Raw genomic sequence first — 22,398 nt, 5'->3', positions numbered from 1 at the left:
GGATCTGCCCCTGTATACTGTACAACCCCCTTAGAATAGGAGAGGAGGCCTTTAAATGCTCACGATTGTGATGTTGAATGATGCTGATAATGAAGGGGGTGATAATATTAGGGACATACATGTAGCAATGATAATGATGATGATTATGCTGCAGACGCTGCTGCTGATAAAACGATTGTTATGAAATAGAAATATTTATGGTAATGGTACTGATGATGTTTAGATGTTGGTGATGATTTTGATTTGAGTGACCTAGTAAACAGTGATGATGATGCTACTCTTGATAGTCCTACGTAATATGAATCTAATGATAATGATGATTATGTTGATGGTGATAATGAAAATGACTCGCCACAATTGGCGTAATACCCACTAACAGCCAGCAGCAGCCGACGCTACATACTGATGTGGAAGTACAACCCCCAGGGCTGCATTACAACGCTGAAGTGCAAACACGCCGTTGAATGCCTGACATACAGTAAGTTTCTCCCTACCATTTTATACTACCTATATTTCACTGGGATTTTATTACTGTGTTTATTGTTGTTGTTGTTGGTTTTGTGTATATTTTGCTTCTTTGTTACAGTATTGCTACTTAAACTTGCTCAAAATTGCCTTTAGTACAATCTTGTGACCTTGCCATGCAATGAATCTGCATACAGGAAATTCATTTTGGCTTATGTTCAAAGTTTCACTTGTTGCAGACATGTGATCCCCTGCATTGCAAAATCCACATAAAGTGCCCTTGGGGGAAATTTGACCACTCCTAGACCTTTCACTTTGAGCGGTTTGTATACAAGCCTTACATGTTGTAGCAAGTAGAAGACTTTTTGAGTGAAGATAAAATTCTGATGGGAGAAGATTGTAGGTATTGATACATAACATGCTAAACTAGGAAATTTCTAGCCCCCCTTTCCCAATATAGAAAGGAAAAAAAAAAAAACAAATATATGCAATTTAAACAACAATAGAGAACATTTCAAGCACACATGAGATTTAAAAAAAAAAATGTAATTTGATATCGAGCTTAGATGTCAAGTGTCCATAATAACGCAACAACACACACAAAAAAAGGGGGGAAGAGGACTGGGGAAAGGGGTGATGTTTGGAGGCTTGAAAAACTGGAGGTGGGGGGGGGGGGGGGGCTAAAGGGCCCCTACCACTAATTACCCAGCTGTTGATTTTTTTTTTCCGATTGCAACCAAATTTGGTATACACATAGTTCATTTCTTTTCTACATGTGAATGTGTAGTCACATTGATAAAATATTACTCTTACTTTTGTATTTACATATTCTTAAATATGCAAATATGCAATTTTTTCCAGATTTTTTATTTCTAATAGTACATATTTAGATTTTGATGTCCGTTACATGTACTGTCTAGAAATCCCTGTTCAAAGTTAAATGTAAGAAGATGTTAATTCTCAGGTAATTCTATTATTAAGTTTGCTTTTGATAGCATTTTTCTTTATGAACCTTTTTGTTTTAAATCGTATTATATTTCATTATTTCATGGCCTGAGAGAGTTATTTGACGTATATGCAATTCACAAAATATCAACTGCAAAGAACACGAGGAATACAGTTTGAAAACAGTATCTAAATGCCAGTCCACATTATCTTTACACACAGATGAATGAAAAAATAGTGAATTTTCTCAATATGCCATATGAAAACGTGAAGGTACTCTGCAATCATACATGTCATGCAGAAAATACAAATAGCTGCTCATAATTCTTAAGGAAAACATCATGAAACAACAGCACAAAATCTTGAAGCATTGCAGAAAAATCACAGTTTATGTTTTACATCATTTAACATGTGAAATACATCCTGTTTTGTGTTTAAAACAAACATTTAATTTGAAACTCTTTAGCTAAAACAGTTCTAGCACTGTGATGTGTGGAATTGTTGACGGTACTTGTTAGACTACCCTAGGGCATGACGGGGGAAACAATTATTACATGCAATCTTCTGTGATCATTCTACATTAGGTTGTTGTTGTTTTTAAGCAAGAGGAGAAAGAGAGAAAAATTGGGGCCCTATACATCAAATAATTTACCCCATTTTGACCCATTTACAGCTAGTAGGCCTTAAAAAAGTGTGCTAGCTGTTATCAGCTTTTCTTGTAGGTACATTGTATTTCATGCAGCACTCTTTTACCTTGTGGGTGGAAATTGAAAAAAAAAAAAAGTACAGTTAAAAGTTTTAAAGACCATAACAGAATCTTGCACAAAGCTTCACACAATCATTTTATGCTACATGTACTAAACTTTGAAATCAGACAGAAAAAAACAACAACAACTGCACAACAACAATAACTCTGCATGAGGACACCCAAAAGCAAACATACTACAGTTGACTCTCAATACCGTTACCATTATCTGGCTCACTGGGGGAAACAACCCCTGTGATCTTTTGTGACCTTTGATGTGACCTATTGTATTGTGAGGCAGTGTCATATATCCAAGCTGACTGTTGATGTGAATCTATTACCGGTAAATCTTTAAACCTTCAGGCAGCATATAACTGTATCTTTACAAGAAAATAAAATCGACAACAACAGGAACAAAACATCTTTCCACGGTATGTAGTACTTGTACTCAGAAGAACAGCCCATGCGCTTGTTGAAATGTGACAGAATACAAAAACATGATATACAAAGAACTTTAACATATAATAGGTACATGTAGCATACTACAAATACAGCAGACTCCTGCAGAGTGTGTACGTGATTTGTGCACGGATAAACCTGTTATTCATACATGTACAGTGCATGTACATTACTGTGTAGACCTTTCAGATACTCACCAAAGCCAGTCACTGCCTGCATGCCCCTATTGATCTCCACACACTATACTTCACACATGACTGATTCCAACACAATGTGGTGTCATATGATAAAATTGTAATGTGCTACAGTCCGCCATCACCTCAAAGTCAGGTGATAGCATTGCCTCTTTGCTTCCTCTATAATGACCTGCACAATTTTTGGGGGGATTCCCCACTGATCTCTGTGCACACTTTCAGGTCATTCTATTTTACCAGCTGCCAATACAAAAAGGGGGAAAAGAGTGGAGTAGATATGTAGGCCTATGTTGTATGCCCAAATGCATTACTACAGGGCTGCCAACTCTCACGCATTGAGCGTGAGACTCACGCAATTCAACCAATTTTGACTGTCTCACTCTGATAAACGAAATCTCACGCTAAACCCCCGAAATGGAATGTACATGACTACAAAAATAAATATATCTCTAAATTCTCTGATATTCCGAATATCGATATGCCCAAGCCCAAAATTTCGAGATTTTCCCGCGCGGGTGTAAAGCTTAACCAATAATAATCGTTTTCGGTTCGCGCGCAAAAACGAGTTATTGGATTACGATTGGTTTCTACCTATACCACGTGAGCGTAGCTTGTACTTTTGGCAAATTACAGTGCATACATGGCTATGACGTGTGCTTTACATCGCTTTACATACACCGACTGTGTACGTAGTACGTACGCATGTACGGCCGCACAGCAGGCCGCCAGGCGCTAGCCAGGAGGTCGCTCCGCTCCCTCGCAGCCTCGCAGTGTCTCACGCCAAACTCTCACTCAAGGTTGGCAGCCCTGTTACTAGTATGTTACCGCCCACCTCAAAACCCGCAAAAAGTTGCAGATGCTGATTCTCTGTACTGGACTTAAATATATCATGTTGGTTTGGCAAACTCAATCTCAAATTCAAAGGTTGTCTTAAGTTAGGGAGTGATATTTTCTCTGTCTACTGTCAAAATTTTACAGCTTACATCCTGGCTAGAATTGAGATACTAACAGGCTTTTCTGGACCACATTTTTTTTCCCCCATTGATTCTTCTGCCCTGCATGACTAGGTGACCATAATGATCCTTAAATCTTCTTTACTCCCCTTTCTTCGAAAATTAACCTCCTAACTCCCTCTTATTTCAAACACTGTTTGAATGGGTTAGCATGAGCAAATTCTCCCAAATTATCATTTTAAGACTTAGAACTTCCTCCTTTAAACCTCATTGAAAAGTTTAAAAAAAAATCATTTTGACCTACTTTTCTGTGGTGTGGAGCTAGGTGGTCACTATAGGCTAAAACTGGCCTATAAACTCTTATTATTAAAGAAAACACACAAAAAACACAAAAACAGGGTTTGCTAATATATCCTACCTTGTACTCAAAGAAAAAATAATCACAAAGCAAACTAAAGCAAAAACAAGAAACAGTCAGTAATGGTCGTGGCGTACAAATTTGTTTCGAACAAACACACACACACACACACACAAATAGAGGTCACATATATTCCAAATACATGTAAGTTGCCCATTATATTATTGGCTAACTAGGCCGGGCTATTTAGGTAGTTGATAGAGCCGGGGGGGCCTCCCATCAGGCCCCCCCCCCCCCTCCAGATCTCGGCTGTCGACCGCGCGATCGCGACGAAAATTGGCACACACATTACCTATGATGTAATCTAAGACACCATGAAGTTAATTTTTTAAAGAATTATCATTTATGCTAAATTTTGCTAATTTATGCATAATGATTCGTGAAATCAGACTATTTTGTATAAATCACTAAATAAAGCTCAAAACAGGCACATTTTTTGTGTAGATATTCTTTTTAGTGTCCTTAGCAAATGTAATAAAAAAAAATTGTGATATCACAAAAATTCTTAAGTATTTTATTGTTTTTTTTTTATTTCTTATGTATTTCATTGTTTTTTCGACTTTATGTTTTTCATTGTTTTTTCGATGATATTTGTCCGCGACATCGCCCCGAACAAGAAAATATGTTATTCATTGATTTTAATCAATAAAACACCAAAATAATCATGCTTTTATGAAATTTGCCTGTAAGCACAGTTTGCATTGAAATTGTACACGAATTCACGTTTTTAAGCAATTTTTAGTCTGACATGCATGTACATATTTATGTGTAAATTCGGAACCGCGCGCCCGGGCGTTGCAAATTTGGTGTCAAAAGATGCGGGAGACTCGAAAGAAAAAAGTCACGAAACATCGCGGCGATAGCTTTTTGCGATTGCGATACATTGCGCGGAACGTCGAGGGGGGGGGGGGGCCTCGGAGGCCCCCCCCCCCCCCCCGGCCTAGTTAGGGTTAAAGTGTTGACCCATGTGAGGTGTACTAAATTACCTTTTTCTGTGTTGTCTTAACTCCAAGCCAAGAAAGATCCTATCCTGTTCTTTGACGGTGGCAGTGATGGTCAGGCCCACAACTGGGAAAGACTCCAGACAAATCACTTCATGTACAGGTGAGCTGAGAGATACATGTATCCTAGACAGTGTTCACTTTCTCTCCATCTCTGTTTCTCTAAATGTGAGGCGTGGGAATTTGAACAGGTGAAGTGATCGTCATTCACTGCTCACTGGGGTATAGTTGAAAAACCATGAATAGCCCTCATCAGCGACTATGTGTATCGAAGTGTATGCTCATCGGTCATGGCTGACTTAAAGATTTTTTTTTTTCCTGTGTATGTACAAGATTTCCATGGAGAACAGTAATAAAGCTTTACTCAAATGATTTTTTGGATTCTCACATATGTCGGAACTAGGGCCAACCTTCACAATCTTTATACAATGTATCCCTACGCTACCGCGTTTTTAGGCTTCGTTATCTGTAAAATCACATACTATCCTTTGTTTACTTATCATTAATTGAAATTGTATTCATTTATTCATCTAGTTATGTATCGTTTATGTAACAATACCATCCTTGAATATGTTGCTTGTTTCTTGTTAAATCTACTTTAATAATGACCATATTTTGTCAAACTTAATATGTAATTCTTTCTCTTTGTTCTCAGGCTATGCGGAAATGACAGTGCTTTATGTATGTCACAACATTGTAGCTTGCTGTTTTCAATTTTTTGATTGTTTGTTTTGGGGGGTGTTAAGGTTCATTTATTTGGTTTTGGTTTGTGTTTTTCTCATTTTACTTTCCAGCTGATATACATGGCATTAATGGTGCTTGATTCATTGTGTTAAATGAGGTTGTTGGTTCATTTGATTCGGTCCCCGAAAAAAAATCAGTCGGATTTCCCACAGTGGAGACAGTTTGTAGTGCACCTAAACAGGAGACCTTATTTTTAAGACTTGGTGATTGTTGATGCTGTATTGGTCAATTCATGAAATCGATCAACATTAAACATATCTCATTTCACAGTACAATGGGAGAAAATGGTTGTGTAAACTCGACAAGATTTTTATATTTTTTCCTGGTCATGCAGTCAGGAGACATTTCTACTGACTGAGGCCAAAACCAAACTGGCCCAGTTGCGGAATGAAAAGCGTGAGGAACGGCGCCCTCAGGTGAGCGCCTTTGTACGCAGCCTTCACAACCCCACCCCGAGCCACTATTCGTACAGCAAGCCCAGCGGCGGTGCGAATTCTTGCACCTACAAACACAACAACTCAGCCCTACTGAAGGCACTCTTTGTGGAGTCTCTGGACCTGCTTCTCCTAGGGGCCGAAGATGGCAACATATGTGAGTACTGGGCCCAACTAGAAAGGGCAAATAGCACCTTGCATATCTTTCAGATATAGAAATACAGATATTGTAAGGCTTGGTCATGGTTAAATGGAAACACCGCTTGGTGGGACAAAATCCTCGCAAAAAATGCAAGATATCTTTACTTTATTCACCTCGTATTTTACCACACCCCCCCCCCCCAAAAAAAAAAAGAAAAGAAAAAGAAGTGTAGATTGTATCTACATGTAAGTGGAAAAATAAAGGCATGATTATAGCTACAGAAGTGTGTGCTGAATGTTTGCTGCACAGATGCCAGTACATCGTATGGTACATGTGTGTACGAAGTATTGACTTGCCATTGATTGCATTATGCAAGTGTGTGCAGGCTAAGGTGTCATGTGTGATTGTACAGCTCTTGTGTCGGGGTGTGTGAAGTGTAATATGATTGATGACCCAATGTCTGACAATTTTTCATGTAGATTGCTGCTTAATCCTGGCAGAGATCTAAACCTGCCACTCATCCTGAGCAAAGAGAGGCGACTGTACTCTCGAAAGTTGTCCTACAAGGAAGACAAGAAATCCAAAGGCACAAGAAATTCTGCCTACGTTGAAATAGGACAGTAATATGAAAAGAAGTCAGGTGGCATTCACAAATTTACTGTGGTAATAACATGCAAACTTATTAGCTCTGACCTTGACATGAATGTAATGTGCACACTTACATCTCCCTTCATTAGTGACCTGTACTCTATGGTCGTGAATCTGCTTGTAAACACTGGGAAAAATCCTTATGAAGTATTGATCCTTGAAAATTAGAAATTCAAAAGTTTACTACCGTGTATACAGTATTCTATGTGTGATATGAATTATTTCATCCCATTCAGACATTTGGGGATTCGACGATGCAGCAGTGAATGCACTACGTGACATGAAACCCTCCAACAATGTAGACCTCCTCAAGAAGTACCGCATCCTGCTCAATAACTTCTCAGAATCCAGCTCAGACAACTCATCGGAATTTGAGGAGACGATATCACTGGATGATGAGGTGAGTTCCAAGGAGATTTTTCATTTAAAAGATTTTTCTGCTACTTTCAAATGCACAAGTCTGAAGGGTCACTGAACTATCCACTGACTTTAAGGTCACTAAACTATCCACTGAATTTCGGGTCACTGAACTCTACGCTGAATTTGAATGCACTTTGCAATGCTTAACAGTGGACCCTTGTTGTGCAGAGGTCAGATAGAGCAAAACATTCTTATGACAAGGTGAATTTACAGGAACCTTAAGTAGCAAGGTTAATTGCCTTCCAGGCTTTCAGTTCCTCATAATGAGGTACTCTCGGATCAGTCAGTTATTAATATCCCACGTTACACAATTACACATTCTTTACACTGAGAACAGGTGAACAATTTCAAAATATGATTTAAAGGGATCGTATAGTTTTGGTTGAGACTTAACTTCAGGTTTTTACCATTTTTTGGTGAGATAGCGAGAAACCTCTTATGAAATATGAAAGAGCATGTAATTCCATGAGGATTTCAATGTTTATTTTGTGAAAATTGATTTTGAAATGGCTGAGATATCCAAAACATAGTGATCCTAATAATGTGTGGGACCCACATTTTATTACGATCATTTTGTTTTACTTTGTTTTTGGATGTTTCAGCTATTCCAAACCCGATTTTCATCAAATAAACTTTGAATTCCTCTTAAAATGGTATGCTCTGTACTATTTCATAAGTGTTTTCTTGGTATCTCGAAAAAAAAGTTAAAGCCCAATTTTCATCTCCACCAATACTGTACCATCCCTTTAAACAGTTCTTATCTTTCTTTCTTTAATGCAAAACATAGTGGTGGTTAGGACAATTACATTGTCAGCAAGCCATGGCACATGGCTTGTTATTAGAAAGAGCTTACCCACTATTTGATAGTTGGTAATAATTAATAATATGTCTTGAACACTTGTAATGCTTTGATATTCATCATGAATATATGGACATGGTACAAAGAAAGCCAGAACGAGAATATGTACAAACAGTATGTAGAGGGGTATAAGAAAAGGGAAGAAGGAAATATCTACAAAAATGCTTGTCTAAATAACTAGGGTTTACAAAGACATGTATCAAAGTGAATAGCAGAGTACAGTTCATGAAGGTATTGTGGAAGTTTATGTCATGGGAATGGACCAGCATGTAGATATGAGTGATCACCTCGAGAATTATGAGTTTGTGGCACAGCATCAACAATATTAGAGATGACTGTGCAAATCTAAGACTCCAAGGATTACTTGCATGGTAATAATAAGGTACTAATACTGGTACTTGACACGTAGTGATTTATTTTTCTATGCATAGTGTACAAACAGCCTGCACAATGTCCTTGGCACCCATGCATGTAACCTCTATTCAATTTCTTCAGTCAGTCAAATAGTGTTTCCAGATTGTGCAGGCATTCTTTCCTGTACGAGCTGTTCCATGGCCTTTGCATAATATGTGCTGTGCAGTACTCAACATTTAACATACAGTGTAGTATACTGGTTTGTATGTTCATCACAATTGTGATATGCTACATAAAACAAGTATTTGGTAAGACTTACCAAAGGGAACCAGACAATGTGCTCTGAATCCAAAATTTTCCTGTCTTGCATGCATAAATCGGTGAATGCTTTCCACATTGTGTGATAGGAATAGCAGCTAGAGATCACTTCCCTTGACACAGGAAAAAGACTTTGATCACCAAGAAGTACAGTCGTGGTGCATTAAGCATTGTATTAGAGTTATGAGGGTTGTGGTTTCTGTGACAGGCAATGTATATTGTGTCAGTGTCATATGCAGAATAGTCAAGCTGTGAGGTAAATTGACTTTCTTCGTTCAAGTCTTGCGCAACTTCTGAGACCAAATTTGCAACGTCCGCGCATACTTTTGCAAAGCCACGCCCATTTTTGTAACGGAATGTCGCCCCAAAACGAGCACAATTTTGTGATTTTGTGTACATTTCCTATGGAAAACAGTGCTCTGTCATGAAAGTCATAAAAACCTGATTATTTTTACAATTAATCACTTTCATTGATTAACTTTGTGCTAATTATGGTAGAAAAGTGGTCAGTGACAATTTCCAATGAAAAAACAAAGAAAAACCAAAAATTGAAAAACAAAGAAGTACATAAGAAATTCTGAAAACAATAAAATACATAAGAATTGAAATGAGTTTTGGAAGTTTTTGTGATGTACAATTGTTGAATATGCTAAAACAGATTTACAGATCAAAAATTAGACTCTCAATGCTTTTAATTAGGCTAAAATATCATCTTGAGCTTAATTTGCATAATTAATTAATTAAAATTAGAAATTGATTGTTTCAAAAAATCTTATGACACAGTCTTGTAGATTATGACGCGGGTCTCACGCATGCAAAAGCCCGGCCCCTTTAGGGTTAACCACAAGACCGCTCTGTTCCACAATTTACTGCATACTTCCTCCTTCAAGCTTGACAGCTAGTTTCGGTACATTCCCTGTCCTTTGCCAAGATTTTAAATTCCCCCTTAAACCATCAGAAGAATTGTTAAGATGCCGGGTTGGTTTGAGGTAACAGCATCCCCACACGATGCATCCTGCTTAGGCAAGTTTTGCTCTTTTGTACTAGCTTGCACTTCCTCCTATGTGCACTGGGCTGTAACAAAATAAACTTTTTTCGTGCCTTGTTGATGATGAAAGAGAAGAGATGGTATTGAATTTTGCTTCTTTTTGGCTTGAATATTTATGACATACAGTGTATGTAATGTGGAGAGATTTCCTATTCATTACATATTTGTTTGTTGGTTGGTTTTCATCTTTTTTTCTTCCTTTATTTTCTTTTTCAAAGAGAGAATACCACCTGTGGGTCTGATTCATGAAGTTTTGAAACTCTTAAATTAGGATTGAAATCAGCCATAACATTGGATAGTGTGACTGACTGCTGGATCAAAGCAATGAGTGTAACCATGGAGGGGGGGGGGGGGGGGGGTGGGTAAGGGATGACATGTTAGTGTTAGGTTTTCTATTATTTGTTTGCTAGTTTGTTTCTGAAGCTACAACTGTCATTGAATGTTTGAGATATTGCTCTCATATCAAAGTTAGTCATCATATTGAATTTTCTATTAAAGGGCAAAGCACACATGTTGACGCTGCAGTAGTGCTAGCATAATTTTTGTTTTTGATGCTATATTTGGTTTGTACCATTAAACAGAGTGGTAAATTGATAATAATTACAATAATTATTTTTTTTTATTCGCGACAAAGGGTTCATTAGAACTCATGTAGGTTTGTCTTATCTTAGTCCTTGGCCTAGGTGAAGTAGGACACTTTTCTCTGGCTAATTGATAACTATAGTACGAGCAGTCAAGTGCTTTTAAATGGTCTCATTTTAACTTCCTTTAACCCTATTCTAACTGGGCTATTTGAGACCAAGTTTTTACTGGGGGGGTTCAATTTGACCCCCCCCCCCCCCTTCAGATCTCGGCCGCTGATCACGCGATCGCCGCGAAATTTTGCCCGAAGATAGAGCTGGATGTCAACTACAAGATTACATGGTCATACAATAGAAAAATATTGCCTTTCTATTTTTAATGGATTAATTATGCAAATTTGTGCATGAAATCATATTTTCACCTATAACTCCATTAAAAAGACTGGAGGATTGCTAAATTGTTGTGTCAGAATTCCTCAAAGCACATCAATCAATTTTTGTGTAAAAAAATAACACAATCAAAATCAATTTCTTTTGTTTTCTATTGTTTTTTTTAAATTCTTATATATTTTACTGTTTTTTCGACCTTTTTGTTTTCTATTGTTTTTTAGCCATAATTTGTTGCAGGCACTTTCAGGCTTATCTACACTAGAATTGATTGATTTTAATGGTTAAAAGTTGAAATAATCCTATTTATATTAACCAAAAAAACACAATTTGCATTGGATTTGCGCACGATATCATGAATTTGAGCTGTTTTGGGGTTGACATGCATATGCAAAACATTATGTAACATCAGAACGGTGTACCGGGACGTCGCAAATTTAGTCTCAAAATATGCGGGAGACTTCAATGAAAAAAGCCGTAGGGCAAAATCTTTGCGCATTGCGAAATCGTGGCGCGAAACGTCAAGGGGGGAGGTCAATTTGACCCCCCCAGTTAGAATAGGGTTAAAGAGTGCATGATGCATATTGCATACAGTGACAGTTGATGAGGAAAAGGTGCTCATTTTTTCCTTGTTTCTCTCCAAACAGACTGACTCAGTGACCAACCGGGTAGCTGGCTTCATCTGCAAGAATGTCCTCTCGGGACACAGCAGCTGCGTCACGAGCATGTTCCTTGTCGGACGGGAGCACGGATTCCGTACCACCTTCCTGGTGAGGGCGATAGTCATCTAGACCTCATCACAGTTTGGGGCAACCAAATAATTATTTTGAATATGGCAGATGTGGGGAGAGCAAATATACATGGCAGCCACATTGTCATGACAAATGGAATAGCCTTTCCTGTGGCGTGCCATGGGGGCTTTGTTTCGGGGATAAGACGGTTTGGATTTGGACAGGACACCACTTGACTGATTTCCTAACAATCAATGCAAAGAATGTGATTTTTACCCAAATTTAAGTTGCAAGATCTTGTCACACCAGCAGTATTATGTCAACTTTTTTGAAGGGATGAGAAAGTGCAGTACTTATTTAGAAAAAAAAATGCATAAAAGACGATTAAAGGGATTTTCACATTCTGTTTTACGATTTGAATTTTTTGAAATGCATCAAAAGAGAATTGCTCTTTCAGAAAATATAACCCCCCCCCCCTTTTTCCTCACTTTAAAAAAATTTTTAGCCCTCACAAAATCAGGTCATGCGACTGTTGGTTTTGTGATACAAGGTCACGTGAAGAGTGAAGTGACAATGAATTGAAAGCTATTTGCATAATTCAAATGATGCTGATTCAGAAGTAATATTCACCTATGTGACTTGCTGAATTTCATTGGTTGTCTTTGTAACCACTTTTGCCTTCCAAGGAAATGTCTAAAACAAGCACTCTTGAATGCGTAATTTGTTTCTTTAGAACCGGGAGGCATGTTTGTTTCTTTTTATCCACCTTTTTTTCACACATTTGTGAGATTGAATTCAGCACAATATAAAGAAGAAGAAGAAGAAGACCAGAAATATGAAACAGGCTAAGTGTCTGTGTTGTGTGATGCAAAATCTTGACAACAATGTTTTTGATAAATTGATTCTTATTGTGTTTTTCTGTGTATTAGGTAACCTCAGGCTGGGACAGAAGAATATGCATCTGGGATTTAGAATCAGGAAAGTAAGTAATGTCAATAACCTGACTAGTGTGAAGAAAGCCACAGAACAAGAACAAAATGATCATTACCATCCAAACTTTGCCACAGAATAGACAACAGAAGTCAAAATGGGCCAAAAAAGAAAAACAGAAGAAGAAGATGACAAAGAAGAAGAACATGACAAAGAAGAAGAGGAAGAAGAGAAGAAGAAAAGGAAAAAGAATAGAGAGTGAACACTTATGTAGTACCAGGAGGGGAAAAAAATATCAGAAAGTGAAGTACACTTGTAGTTAGATAAGAGAGAGAGAAAACAAGCAAACAAACAAACAAACTATTTTTCAACTACATTGAGTTTTCAAGAATGTGTCTCGCAAGCATTGATACTAGCAACGCTGTACACTAACGCTGGTACGACGGTCCCTGACCATAAAAATCATTGCTGAACCAGTAACTTTTTCTTGAATGGACCAGTTAATAAAGGGAAAACTGGGCACCTTAAATGGTCCGACGGACAGGTCTGACCAGTAGAAAAATGGGTTATTGTGCAGCCTCATTCTAAGGATGTTTGTTGCCATTATTTCCTTATTGCAGATGGTCCTACTCAAGAAATGCATGACAAACAGCAATGATGAAATTAATTAACATATTTCATATGAATAATGATCTGCAGCTGAACATTGCTTTTTTTGTTGTGTTACACGCATAATAAGTTTCTCTGTAATATATCTTTCCCCCTGAGGAATGTAATTTTGGTAAATTATAAGGGATGTAGTCATGATACACAAAACAATCATCTATAGTCATATGATTATGATGATGAAGAAGATAGTGGTAACGATATTTGGTGATGGTAGTAATATGATAGTAATATGATGGTGAAAGCTATTATTATGGTTTTTATGCCTCCGCCACGAAGTGGTGCCGGAGGCATTATGTTTTCGGGTTGTCCGTCCGTCCGTCCGTCCTTCCGTCCGTCCGTAATGAATTTTGTGGACAAGGTAACTATCGAAACCTGTTGAGGTATCCTAATGAAACTTGGCATGTATGTGTATTAGGGGATGAAGTTGTGCCTATCAACTTTTGGGTGCACATGCTCAAGGTCAAAGGTCAAAAGGTCAAGGTCAAATACATAAAATTTCACTATTTCCACCATATCTATTGAATGCCTGAAGACATTTTCATGAAACTTAGTGTATACATGTATTACCCAATTAAGATTCTCTGGTGAAAGTTTGGGTCATGAGGTCAAAGGTCAAAGGTCAAAAGGTCAGGGTCAAATACATAAAATTTCACTATTTCCACCATATCTATTGAATGCCTGAAGATATTTTCTTGAAACTTAGTGTATACATGTATTACCCAAGTAAGATTCTCTGGTGAAAGTTTGGGTCATGAGGTCAATGTTCAAAGGTCAAAAGGTCAGGGTCAAATACATAAAATTTCACTATTTCCACCATATCTATTGAATGTCTGAAGATATTTTCTTGAAACTTAGTGTATACATGTATTACCCAATTAAGATTCTCTGGTGAAAGTTTAGGTCATGAGGTCAAAGGTCAAAGGTCAAAAGGTCAAGTACAAATATTAAAACTTCTTTTTTTTCTCCGTACCTTGGAAAATTGTTCAAGGTATCTTCATGGAACATAGTATGTACATGTACTGACTGGAAGTGATTATCTAGAGAATGTAGGGTTCATGGGGTCAAAGGTCAGGGGTCAAAGGTCAAGTGCAAGACTTCAAAATTTTACTATTACCCTCATATTTATGCAATGCCAGCAGGGTTATTTTTTTACACTTGGTGTATGAGTGTGTAACCTAATAGAAATTCTCTGGAAAGTTTTTTTTTTTTTTTCCTCTTTTTGCCTCAAAGGTCAAAAGGTCAAAGATCAAGTGAAAGTGCTGAACTAACTTTTTCCTCCATATCTCGGAAGTGGCTCAAGTTACCTTGAAACTTCGTACATATTATGCATGTTCTACCTGAAAGTAATTATCTTATGAATTTTAGGGTCAAGGGCCAGATGAAAATGGTAACAATTTACTATTCAATTCAGAAATTTCACTTTTTCTCCATACCTGTACCTTGAAAATTACTTAATGCCTAAATGTATGAATGGGTCAAAGTCAAGTTAAAGTCCTTAAATCCCTAGATACATGCTCTCTTATTCATCCAATTAAACCTACGTCAAGGAAGGTGAACATTCAACACATTTGTGACAAACTTGTCATTCCAATATTTTGCCAATTTTGTGAAAATGTAATCACACAGTGTCCACATGTACTATCTAGACCTATTGGGAAAATCATGCATTATGGCGGAGGCATACCAGTCGCCAAAGCGACATTTCTAGTTGATAATGTTGTATGCACAGTAAAAGCTCAACGGTTCCAACAGTCACAGGAATCCATTTGGTGCAATGCTGCCAAGTCTTCCTGACTTTTTGAGGGCTTCCTGAAAACAGCATCATCTCTTCTTGCCTCAATAAGAGAAATTCATTTAGAAATCTCCCTTATTCAGGAATCATTTTGCCCATTGAGATGCATGCATGGCACTAGTATCTCCCTGATTGCTGTTTAGATCTCCCTGCTTTTAATGTGTGAATGTTGGCAGTACTTTTTTATCATACGTGTTCTGTACTCTTGCCCTCTCATCGCAGACTGGTGGATCGCTTCAGGAACGTGTCTGAGGATGGCTTCGACATTGAGGAGCTGGCGTGTGATGGGATCATTATTGACATGGATTATAGCCACAGACGGTAAGGAACGTAATCATCTTTAATGTGAGAGCTATACCTTTAACATGTGTAAGCTGATTATATTTTATGTTTTGTTGTTGTTTGTTGTTCATAATTTCGTAATGCTGTAAAGGTTGGGATTTTTTTTTTCTTTGGAAGTTTTTATTATTATAGGGTGAATTCAGGAAAGATGATATTTGATCTTTCGTAAAAATGTATGGAATTTGTGAATTGGTGAGCTTGTTGAGCATTTGAAGCAGAGAAATACATTGTACATCATCCAAAATCAGACACAATCAGAAACATTTGAAACAATGAAATAATGAGTCCAACATGGATAATCTATCTTTATGTACATGCCCACTATTTTTTTGTTCTCATCGCTGGTACTGAAACACTGAAAAATCTATATGCATATACATGCTGAAAAGGGCAATTTTTTTCAATCAATTTCAGCAGTTTCCTGTTTTTTGGGATATTTGGTCACAGAGAGACGATTACATTTCCATTTTTATCACGTGTTGTCTTCATCAGTGATGTAATCACTACCAATGCAACCTTCGTGCATGTCATGTGCTTAATTTGCATTTGGTTCCAGCGCTTTGTATCACCTGTCAAAATATTCTGATATTTGTATCCTCCCTCGCCACACCCAGGAATGAGTTTGCCTGTGCCTCTGGAGACAAGATGGCGTACATTCGTCACTTTAGCGAGAAGGGTCACGAGATGACCCTGAGGAACACGCTGCAAGGTCATGAGGGCGAGGTCACGCAGGTCAAGTGGAGCGACTTTGGTGACAATTGGATCACAGCGTCGGAAGACGGAACTATCAGACTGTGGGTGAGTTGTCACACTGCGTCTCCCATGCCCTTGTAGCGTATCTGGGCAATTTATGGTTTAGGGTTAGCTTTAGGGTTAGAGTTGGGGTTAGGATTAGGTTCAGGATTTAGAATTAGGGTTTGGGTCAGGGGAATGGTGTGGAGTAATTGCTCAGGGGGTAATTGCCCTAGATCCCATGACGCAAATCTCTCGTTTGAAGGGGCTAGACCCCGTAAATAATGCCAGTGTATATCTTGGCAATCAATGACTTAAAAACCAAAGATATAAAACACCTGTTTCTTGACCCTGGCCTAATCTAAGCATCAGTCATCACCACAGCGCCACAGGGGGGGGGGGGGGGGGGGGGCACCGCGAGAGGAGGAGATTGTTTTGGTTTTGGCATGGGCTATGTAGCTCCTTCTTATTCTTGTATTTTCGTTATTTACGGGTCAATTTTTTCGTTCGAAATGTAAAATGGATGACCATAGAATTTCTCAATAGAATATAAAATTGAAAACTTTAGAAAGGATAGAAAAAATTGAGTTCACTGTGAATGGTCTGCCACAGGCAGATATCCTTATCATGCTCTTACGTAATACGACAGCTGCTGTAGTCATTAAACCCTGGCTTGGCCTCCTGGTTTGTCAGGCCTGAGCAGAAAGTTAATTTGCAATGGACAAATACTTCGACTCCTAACTCTCAAACGAAGAATCGTAACACCCCATCAGCTTCTTTAAAGTGGGGTCTCGCCTCAAACGAGGGATTGACGGCATGCCCCTTATAGTTTCAGGAAACTTTGACAAACTTTTTGTTACCCATCTGCTTCATCTCTACTAGTTAGTGTGCAATGCAGTTTTCAATATACTGCTCAGATAGTGCAGAAATCATATGTGATGTCACATGTTTAGTATCAAGAAAAGATCATGTGGCTTTAATGACTTTAACCAAGATATCATTTCATATTCCTGGCAATTGCTTACCCCTCTCCCCCCCCCCCCCCCCCCCCCCCCCGGAAAAAAAAAAGAAGTAATAATAACAATTATGGTAATGAAATGAAAACGCTCTGAATTGCAAAAATAAAATTCCACCATATATGAAGGCAACAGGTCTTGCAAACAGCATCTAGAATTCTTGTTCCTGTCCCTCCTTGTCTTACCTCAGAGTGGAGATGGGATGTCCTGTGAACAGGTCATCAACGCCCACGGCCCAGTGTCAGCCATCTGTCTGGACAATGTCTCAGAGTGCATCGTGGCAGGAGTCCACAGCGTCATCAAGTGAGTCTCAAGCTTTTGTCATCTACCTTGTCTTATGTTGTTTCTTCTTCTGCTTCTTTGTTTTCTGTTGTTTCAGTGTTATGTAAGGTCTGCCTTAACCCGTTGAGGAAGGTTTGATTTTGCTACAACACGCATTTCCCATACAGACACCTGCCCGAGTATACTCGGGACTCGTCCTCGTCGGGTGAAGCAATCAAACTTGTCCAGAGCAACACCCAGAAACATCCCCTCTAAATCTCATGAAGGATTTTTCTTTGTTTGGTTGTTATTACTCTTGTTGGTGTGTATGTGTGTTCCCCCTTTTCACAGAAATCGAGTGCAATTTTAACCTGTTACGGACAAGCTGATTTTCATAAAACACGCCTTTCCCATAGACACCTTCCTGAGTATTGTCATTAATTGTTTTCAACGAGTTAATAGTCTGATATGCCAAAGTCCAGTTGCATGAAAATGGATATTTGTGTTATTACAGTTTTTGCGTAATGATTTTTGTAAAGATTACAAGTGATATGTTTGTGAGTAATAAAAATGATGATGTTCATTTAGGGTAGCCTTTTGCTTGTCCCTTTAAGTGATGAAGATACAATGAGCTTTTTCATGGCTAACGACTAAAGGCCACCGCACATTATACAACTTTCAGTCACATGACTGGCCGACTTTGGATCTCAAATAGATTATAATATCCTCAGAATAATCACACTTGTTCATTTCAGATCCAAAGTCAGTCTTGCTACTGAAAGTCAGAAAGTGTGCAGTAGCCTTTACAAGAAATCTCAATTTCATTGCTGCTGGTAACTGAGAATGTCATCGTCATCTCATGTTTTATCATTTTAATTTCAGTTGTAGTTTTCATACATAGAGAGAATGACATGCAGCTCTTAACCTGTTGAAGACGGCTTGATTTTGCTACAACACGCACTTTCATAGACACCTGCCCGAGTATACTCGGGACTCATCCTCAATGGGTTAAAAACAAATTATACAGTACCACATAATTGCTACCGTTTATTTATGGCACGACAAAGATAATTGAGCTACAACTTAAACACCAATCCCCCACCCCTGTAAATTGCTTGAATGTCTTCACTCTCATCACATTTATCCATGCACGAATGACAGAGTGTACAATCCGAAGAAGAACAAATTGTTGCAGACCAACTACGGGCACACTGACTCCATCAGATGTATCATACATGTACCAGAGAGGAACCAGGTGAAACATACCTCTTGTCATTGTTCTAGCTTGAATGTGTCATTTGTGTATCATTACAGACAATATTCTTGTACATTGGTAGGTCAGATAAAAGAGTACTAAATATATGTGATATCTTCTTGCTTGCTTGTACAGTGTACATGGAAAGAAGTTCTAGAAGTACCATACACATTTTGTAGTCGAATAGGTAATGAGAAGTCTAAATGACTCATGAGAAGTTTTTTAATTCGTGTGTGCAATGTATTACATAATCCATACAACTTAGCTCATTCCCGGGAGTAGTTTATTGGTACAAATTGTGATCAAACAGGTAACTCCTCAAGACCTTATTGATGGGTAAAACATAACACAGATTTACGAATATCTGTTTTTCAATGATAAAAATTATTTTTATATGAAAGGGGGGGGGGGATAAGGAAAACAGAAGAGCAGTTTTAACACATTTCTTTCCAGTTGAAAGAAAAGGAGACATTGCACCATCTTTGTGGTAAGATGTATGACATAGGAAAAGCTGTGTTCAATTAAATTGTTCTGTTTAATTACTGAAATGCTATCTTATGCCTGAACATACAGGTATGTATGTATGTATGTGTGTGTGTGTGTGCGGGGGGATGGGGGTGGCTGGAATGTGTGGTAATTCTGATGGTTCTTGATAAGAGTCATTAATCAAAAAGTACATTTGTAAGTACCAGTCTAAATGTTTGCTCCATTTGTTCACTTTTCTCCACAGTACATCTCAGGCTCGTGGGACGGCACTCTGCGGGTGTGGAATGCCTACCGGGTGGCCACCAGGAGGAAGCGACTGGCTCGCATGGAGGAAAAGAGAGAGAGTGTGGCCAACCTCCACAACACCAACCAGCCAAACTACCTGGTGGATGAGGAGGACAGCTAGAAAACGGATGCGAGATTCACACGATGCTGCTACAGCCTGTCAGTGACTCTCTGCAACATTTCCTTCCCCAAAGACAAGAAGAAGCAATCTTTCTCTGTGTAGCCAAGGAAACCGATTCCTATGTTGCATTTGCCCCATGAAAAGAGTTCTTCTGGACACAATATGTGCTGTAAGAATTTCCACAGAGTCACTGTCTGGTACAGACTAGTCTGAAAAGTGGTGTATAGTCAATACAGTACAACAAACTTTCAGGGGGGGGGGGGGTGCAAAGATACACCCCACAAGGCTATAACTAAACCCTTCTACCCCTGTACTGTGTATAGGTCCCCACAGGTACTTCTGATTATACCTGATCACTATCATACGTTGTGTTGGACCAAAACCCAACGAAAACAAGCAAACCTGCCACTTTGATACACAGGAAGGAAAATTGCGAGAAAAAACTTCCGGAAGGAGACGAACAGCATAGACCAAAACAACCAGAAGTGTACTTGAAAATGTGACATTTTTTGTGTGCATTTTCATGGACTATTGCATTTCACACTATATGCACCCTTGTATTAGCCCTCTTTTACTGGACAACAGAGAACATTTTCATAACTGACTCCAAAAACCTTGAGAATATGATTTTTATGCCGTCCTACTGCTTTTGAGTATAGTTTGATAAAGGAATCACGCTGTGATTTTCTGTGTACATTTTGCACTTGGTAGTTTCTTGCAAATCTTGTATGTTCATTTTCTTGGATTTTTTTTTTCTATTTAACCTTTTTTTTTTTGTCTGCAATTTGCTGCTTAACACAAACTTTCATCGTATTTTATAGAAATGATGCTGTTTTTGCTTTCTATGTGCCATTTCTGATGCTTGCTGATATCAAAAAAGAAAAAATTTCTTTCTAGGTTGTTGTTCATAAAACTGTAAATGCTGTCCATTTTCCAGGATTCTTTCTTTTGGACCAGCAAGGCTAGGACATAATGAAATGGCAATGAAAAAGAAAAGAGAAGAAAATAAAATAAAAAACAAACAAACAAAAAACAAAACAAAACAAAACAGCTGCAAGCATATTGACACAACAACTGATAAATAACCTTGTAAGGATCTGAAGACACTATTTTCAGATACTGTTTGAACAAAAGTAGATCTTCTAGTTGTTGTTTTCTTGTTTGAAATTGTTTGGTCTTTTGCTTTTGATATTTTATTCTTTTCCTTTGAAATGTGATATGTCAAGATTATTTTAGTACACCATTTGCTCCTTTGTTTGCCTAGATTGTGTAGCTGTCCATTGAACCATTTTACTCTACTGCATAAAGCTGGTGTCTGCATAAATGTAAGCTTAACCAACCACACAACTGCTGAATTTTGTATCGTTAACCAGGGGTGGGAGAGCACTTGCAGAAGTGAAGTCTGAAAAAAGAGTAAATGAAACTTAAAGAAAAAACAAAGAAAAAAAAAATAAGTTTGAAATGTATTTAAATATGGACTAGTTAATGAATTTGAATTGTGAATTTAACAAAAGAAAAAAATAAGTGTTAGACTGAAAATTGGGTTCTGGGCAGAGTAAAAAAGTCTGAAATCAGACTAGACTCTAAACTCTCACATCCCTGATTAGCTGTCATGCCATTGCAATGCTGCCATGTCGATCCCGTGTTCTGTCTGATCTGTGAATTGCTAACCAGTTATACCATAATCAGCTTATTTCATTATATATCAGTATTGCTTGTACAGTCAAATGATTCAACTCAAAATGTTGGAATATGAATAGAGCTTCCAGTTACTCAGATTCATACACTATGTATGTTGATACATACGTACCTCTGTATGTACTGTGCACATGCATTGATCATTTTGTATGTGTATGTGTACAATGGTTGTATTATCTGGAGCAAAGAGTGGTACTTGTATAGCTGCAGCTACTTGTACATACATCGTTCCTAGTGAAACTTGTACAGTTCGACCTTGATTATCCGGCCTCCTTTTATCCGGAAATCTCTATTATCTGCAGGCGTTTACGCAGTGAAGGACTTTTTTTTTTTCATCCAAAAATTGAGAAAAAACAGTGACTTTAAACTCAATTAAAATTTCTACAAAACTCACACGATTTACCTACAATATTCCCAACAGAATTAACATAAATTCACACCACATTATCATCGTAAAAGTAAGCAGTCATGATCTACATGTATAAATTCACCATAAGAACATGGATGGAAAACTTGTCAGTAAATCACGGCGCAGTCAAGCTGCCGGTGCACTGGGACGGCAGCTTGGACGACAGCTATAATTACATTAGCATTGTGTCTCCCATATCTGGCCAATTCGCTTCTCCGGATGAGCTCCAGTCCCCGACATGGCCGGATAATCAAGGTCGAACTGTATTACAAACTTTAAGACAGTTTATATCAATCACCATTCTTTTCTTTTTTTTAGCCTCAAGCTAACTTGTAACCATCGTCTGTATGACTAAGGATATCTTCTACACATACAGTTCAGCCAGCGATCAAGTTCCCCCTCGATCGCGATCACGGGCGATCAGTGATCGCATACGCGGTCAATTGATTGTATGCAATTCGGCATAGTACAATCAATTGATTGCGACATATCGCGTATGCGATCACTGATCGCCCGTGATCGTGATCTAGGGGGAACTTGATCGCTGGCTGAACTG

At 38.2% G+C, this 22,398-nt stretch overlaps 2 protein-coding genes across 2 annotated transcripts in view; one reads left to right on the top strand and one right to left on the bottom strand.

Moving 5' to 3' along the window:
- The window catches only part of LOC140229722 (uncharacterized), a 78,244-nt gene extending 69,072 nt beyond the window's left edge, over positions 1–9,172 (bottom strand). Inside the window, exon 1 of the mRNA XM_072309962.1 lies at positions 9,101–9,172. The gene's annotated coding sequence lies outside the window, so the exon portion shown is untranslated. The remainder of the gene's footprint in view (positions 1–9,100) is intronic.
- The window catches only part of LOC140230093 (uncharacterized), a 48,614-nt gene extending 27,918 nt beyond the window's left edge, over positions 1–20,696 (top strand). The window contains exons 10-20 of the mRNA XM_072310300.1: positions 380–478; positions 5,193–5,283; positions 6,259–6,515; positions 7,385–7,548; positions 11,763–11,885; positions 12,776–12,828; positions 15,460–15,558; positions 16,194–16,377; positions 17,518–17,630; positions 18,750–18,843; positions 19,574–20,696. Of these exons, the coding sequence (XP_072166401.1) occupies positions 380–478; positions 5,193–5,283; positions 6,259–6,515; positions 7,385–7,548; positions 11,763–11,885; positions 12,776–12,828; positions 15,460–15,558; positions 16,194–16,377; positions 17,518–17,630; positions 18,750–18,843; positions 19,574–19,735 (1,439 nt within the window). The 3' untranslated portion in view covers positions 19,736–20,696. The remainder of the gene's footprint in view (positions 1–379; positions 479–5,192; positions 5,284–6,258; positions 6,516–7,384; positions 7,549–11,762; positions 11,886–12,775; positions 12,829–15,459; positions 15,559–16,193; positions 16,378–17,517; positions 17,631–18,749; positions 18,844–19,573) is intronic.
- Positions 20,697–22,398: the final 1,702 nt, after the last annotated feature.

This window comes from Diadema setosum, chromosome 6, assembly GCF_964275005.1.
Source record: "Diadema setosum chromosome 6, eeDiaSeto1, whole genome shotgun sequence".
Taxonomy (NCBI): Eukaryota; Metazoa; Echinodermata; class Echinoidea; order Diadematoida; family Diadematidae; genus Diadema; species Diadema setosum.
Note: the sequence above shows the minus strand (reverse complement) of the source record. Positions and strands in the feature narration are given on the sequence as shown.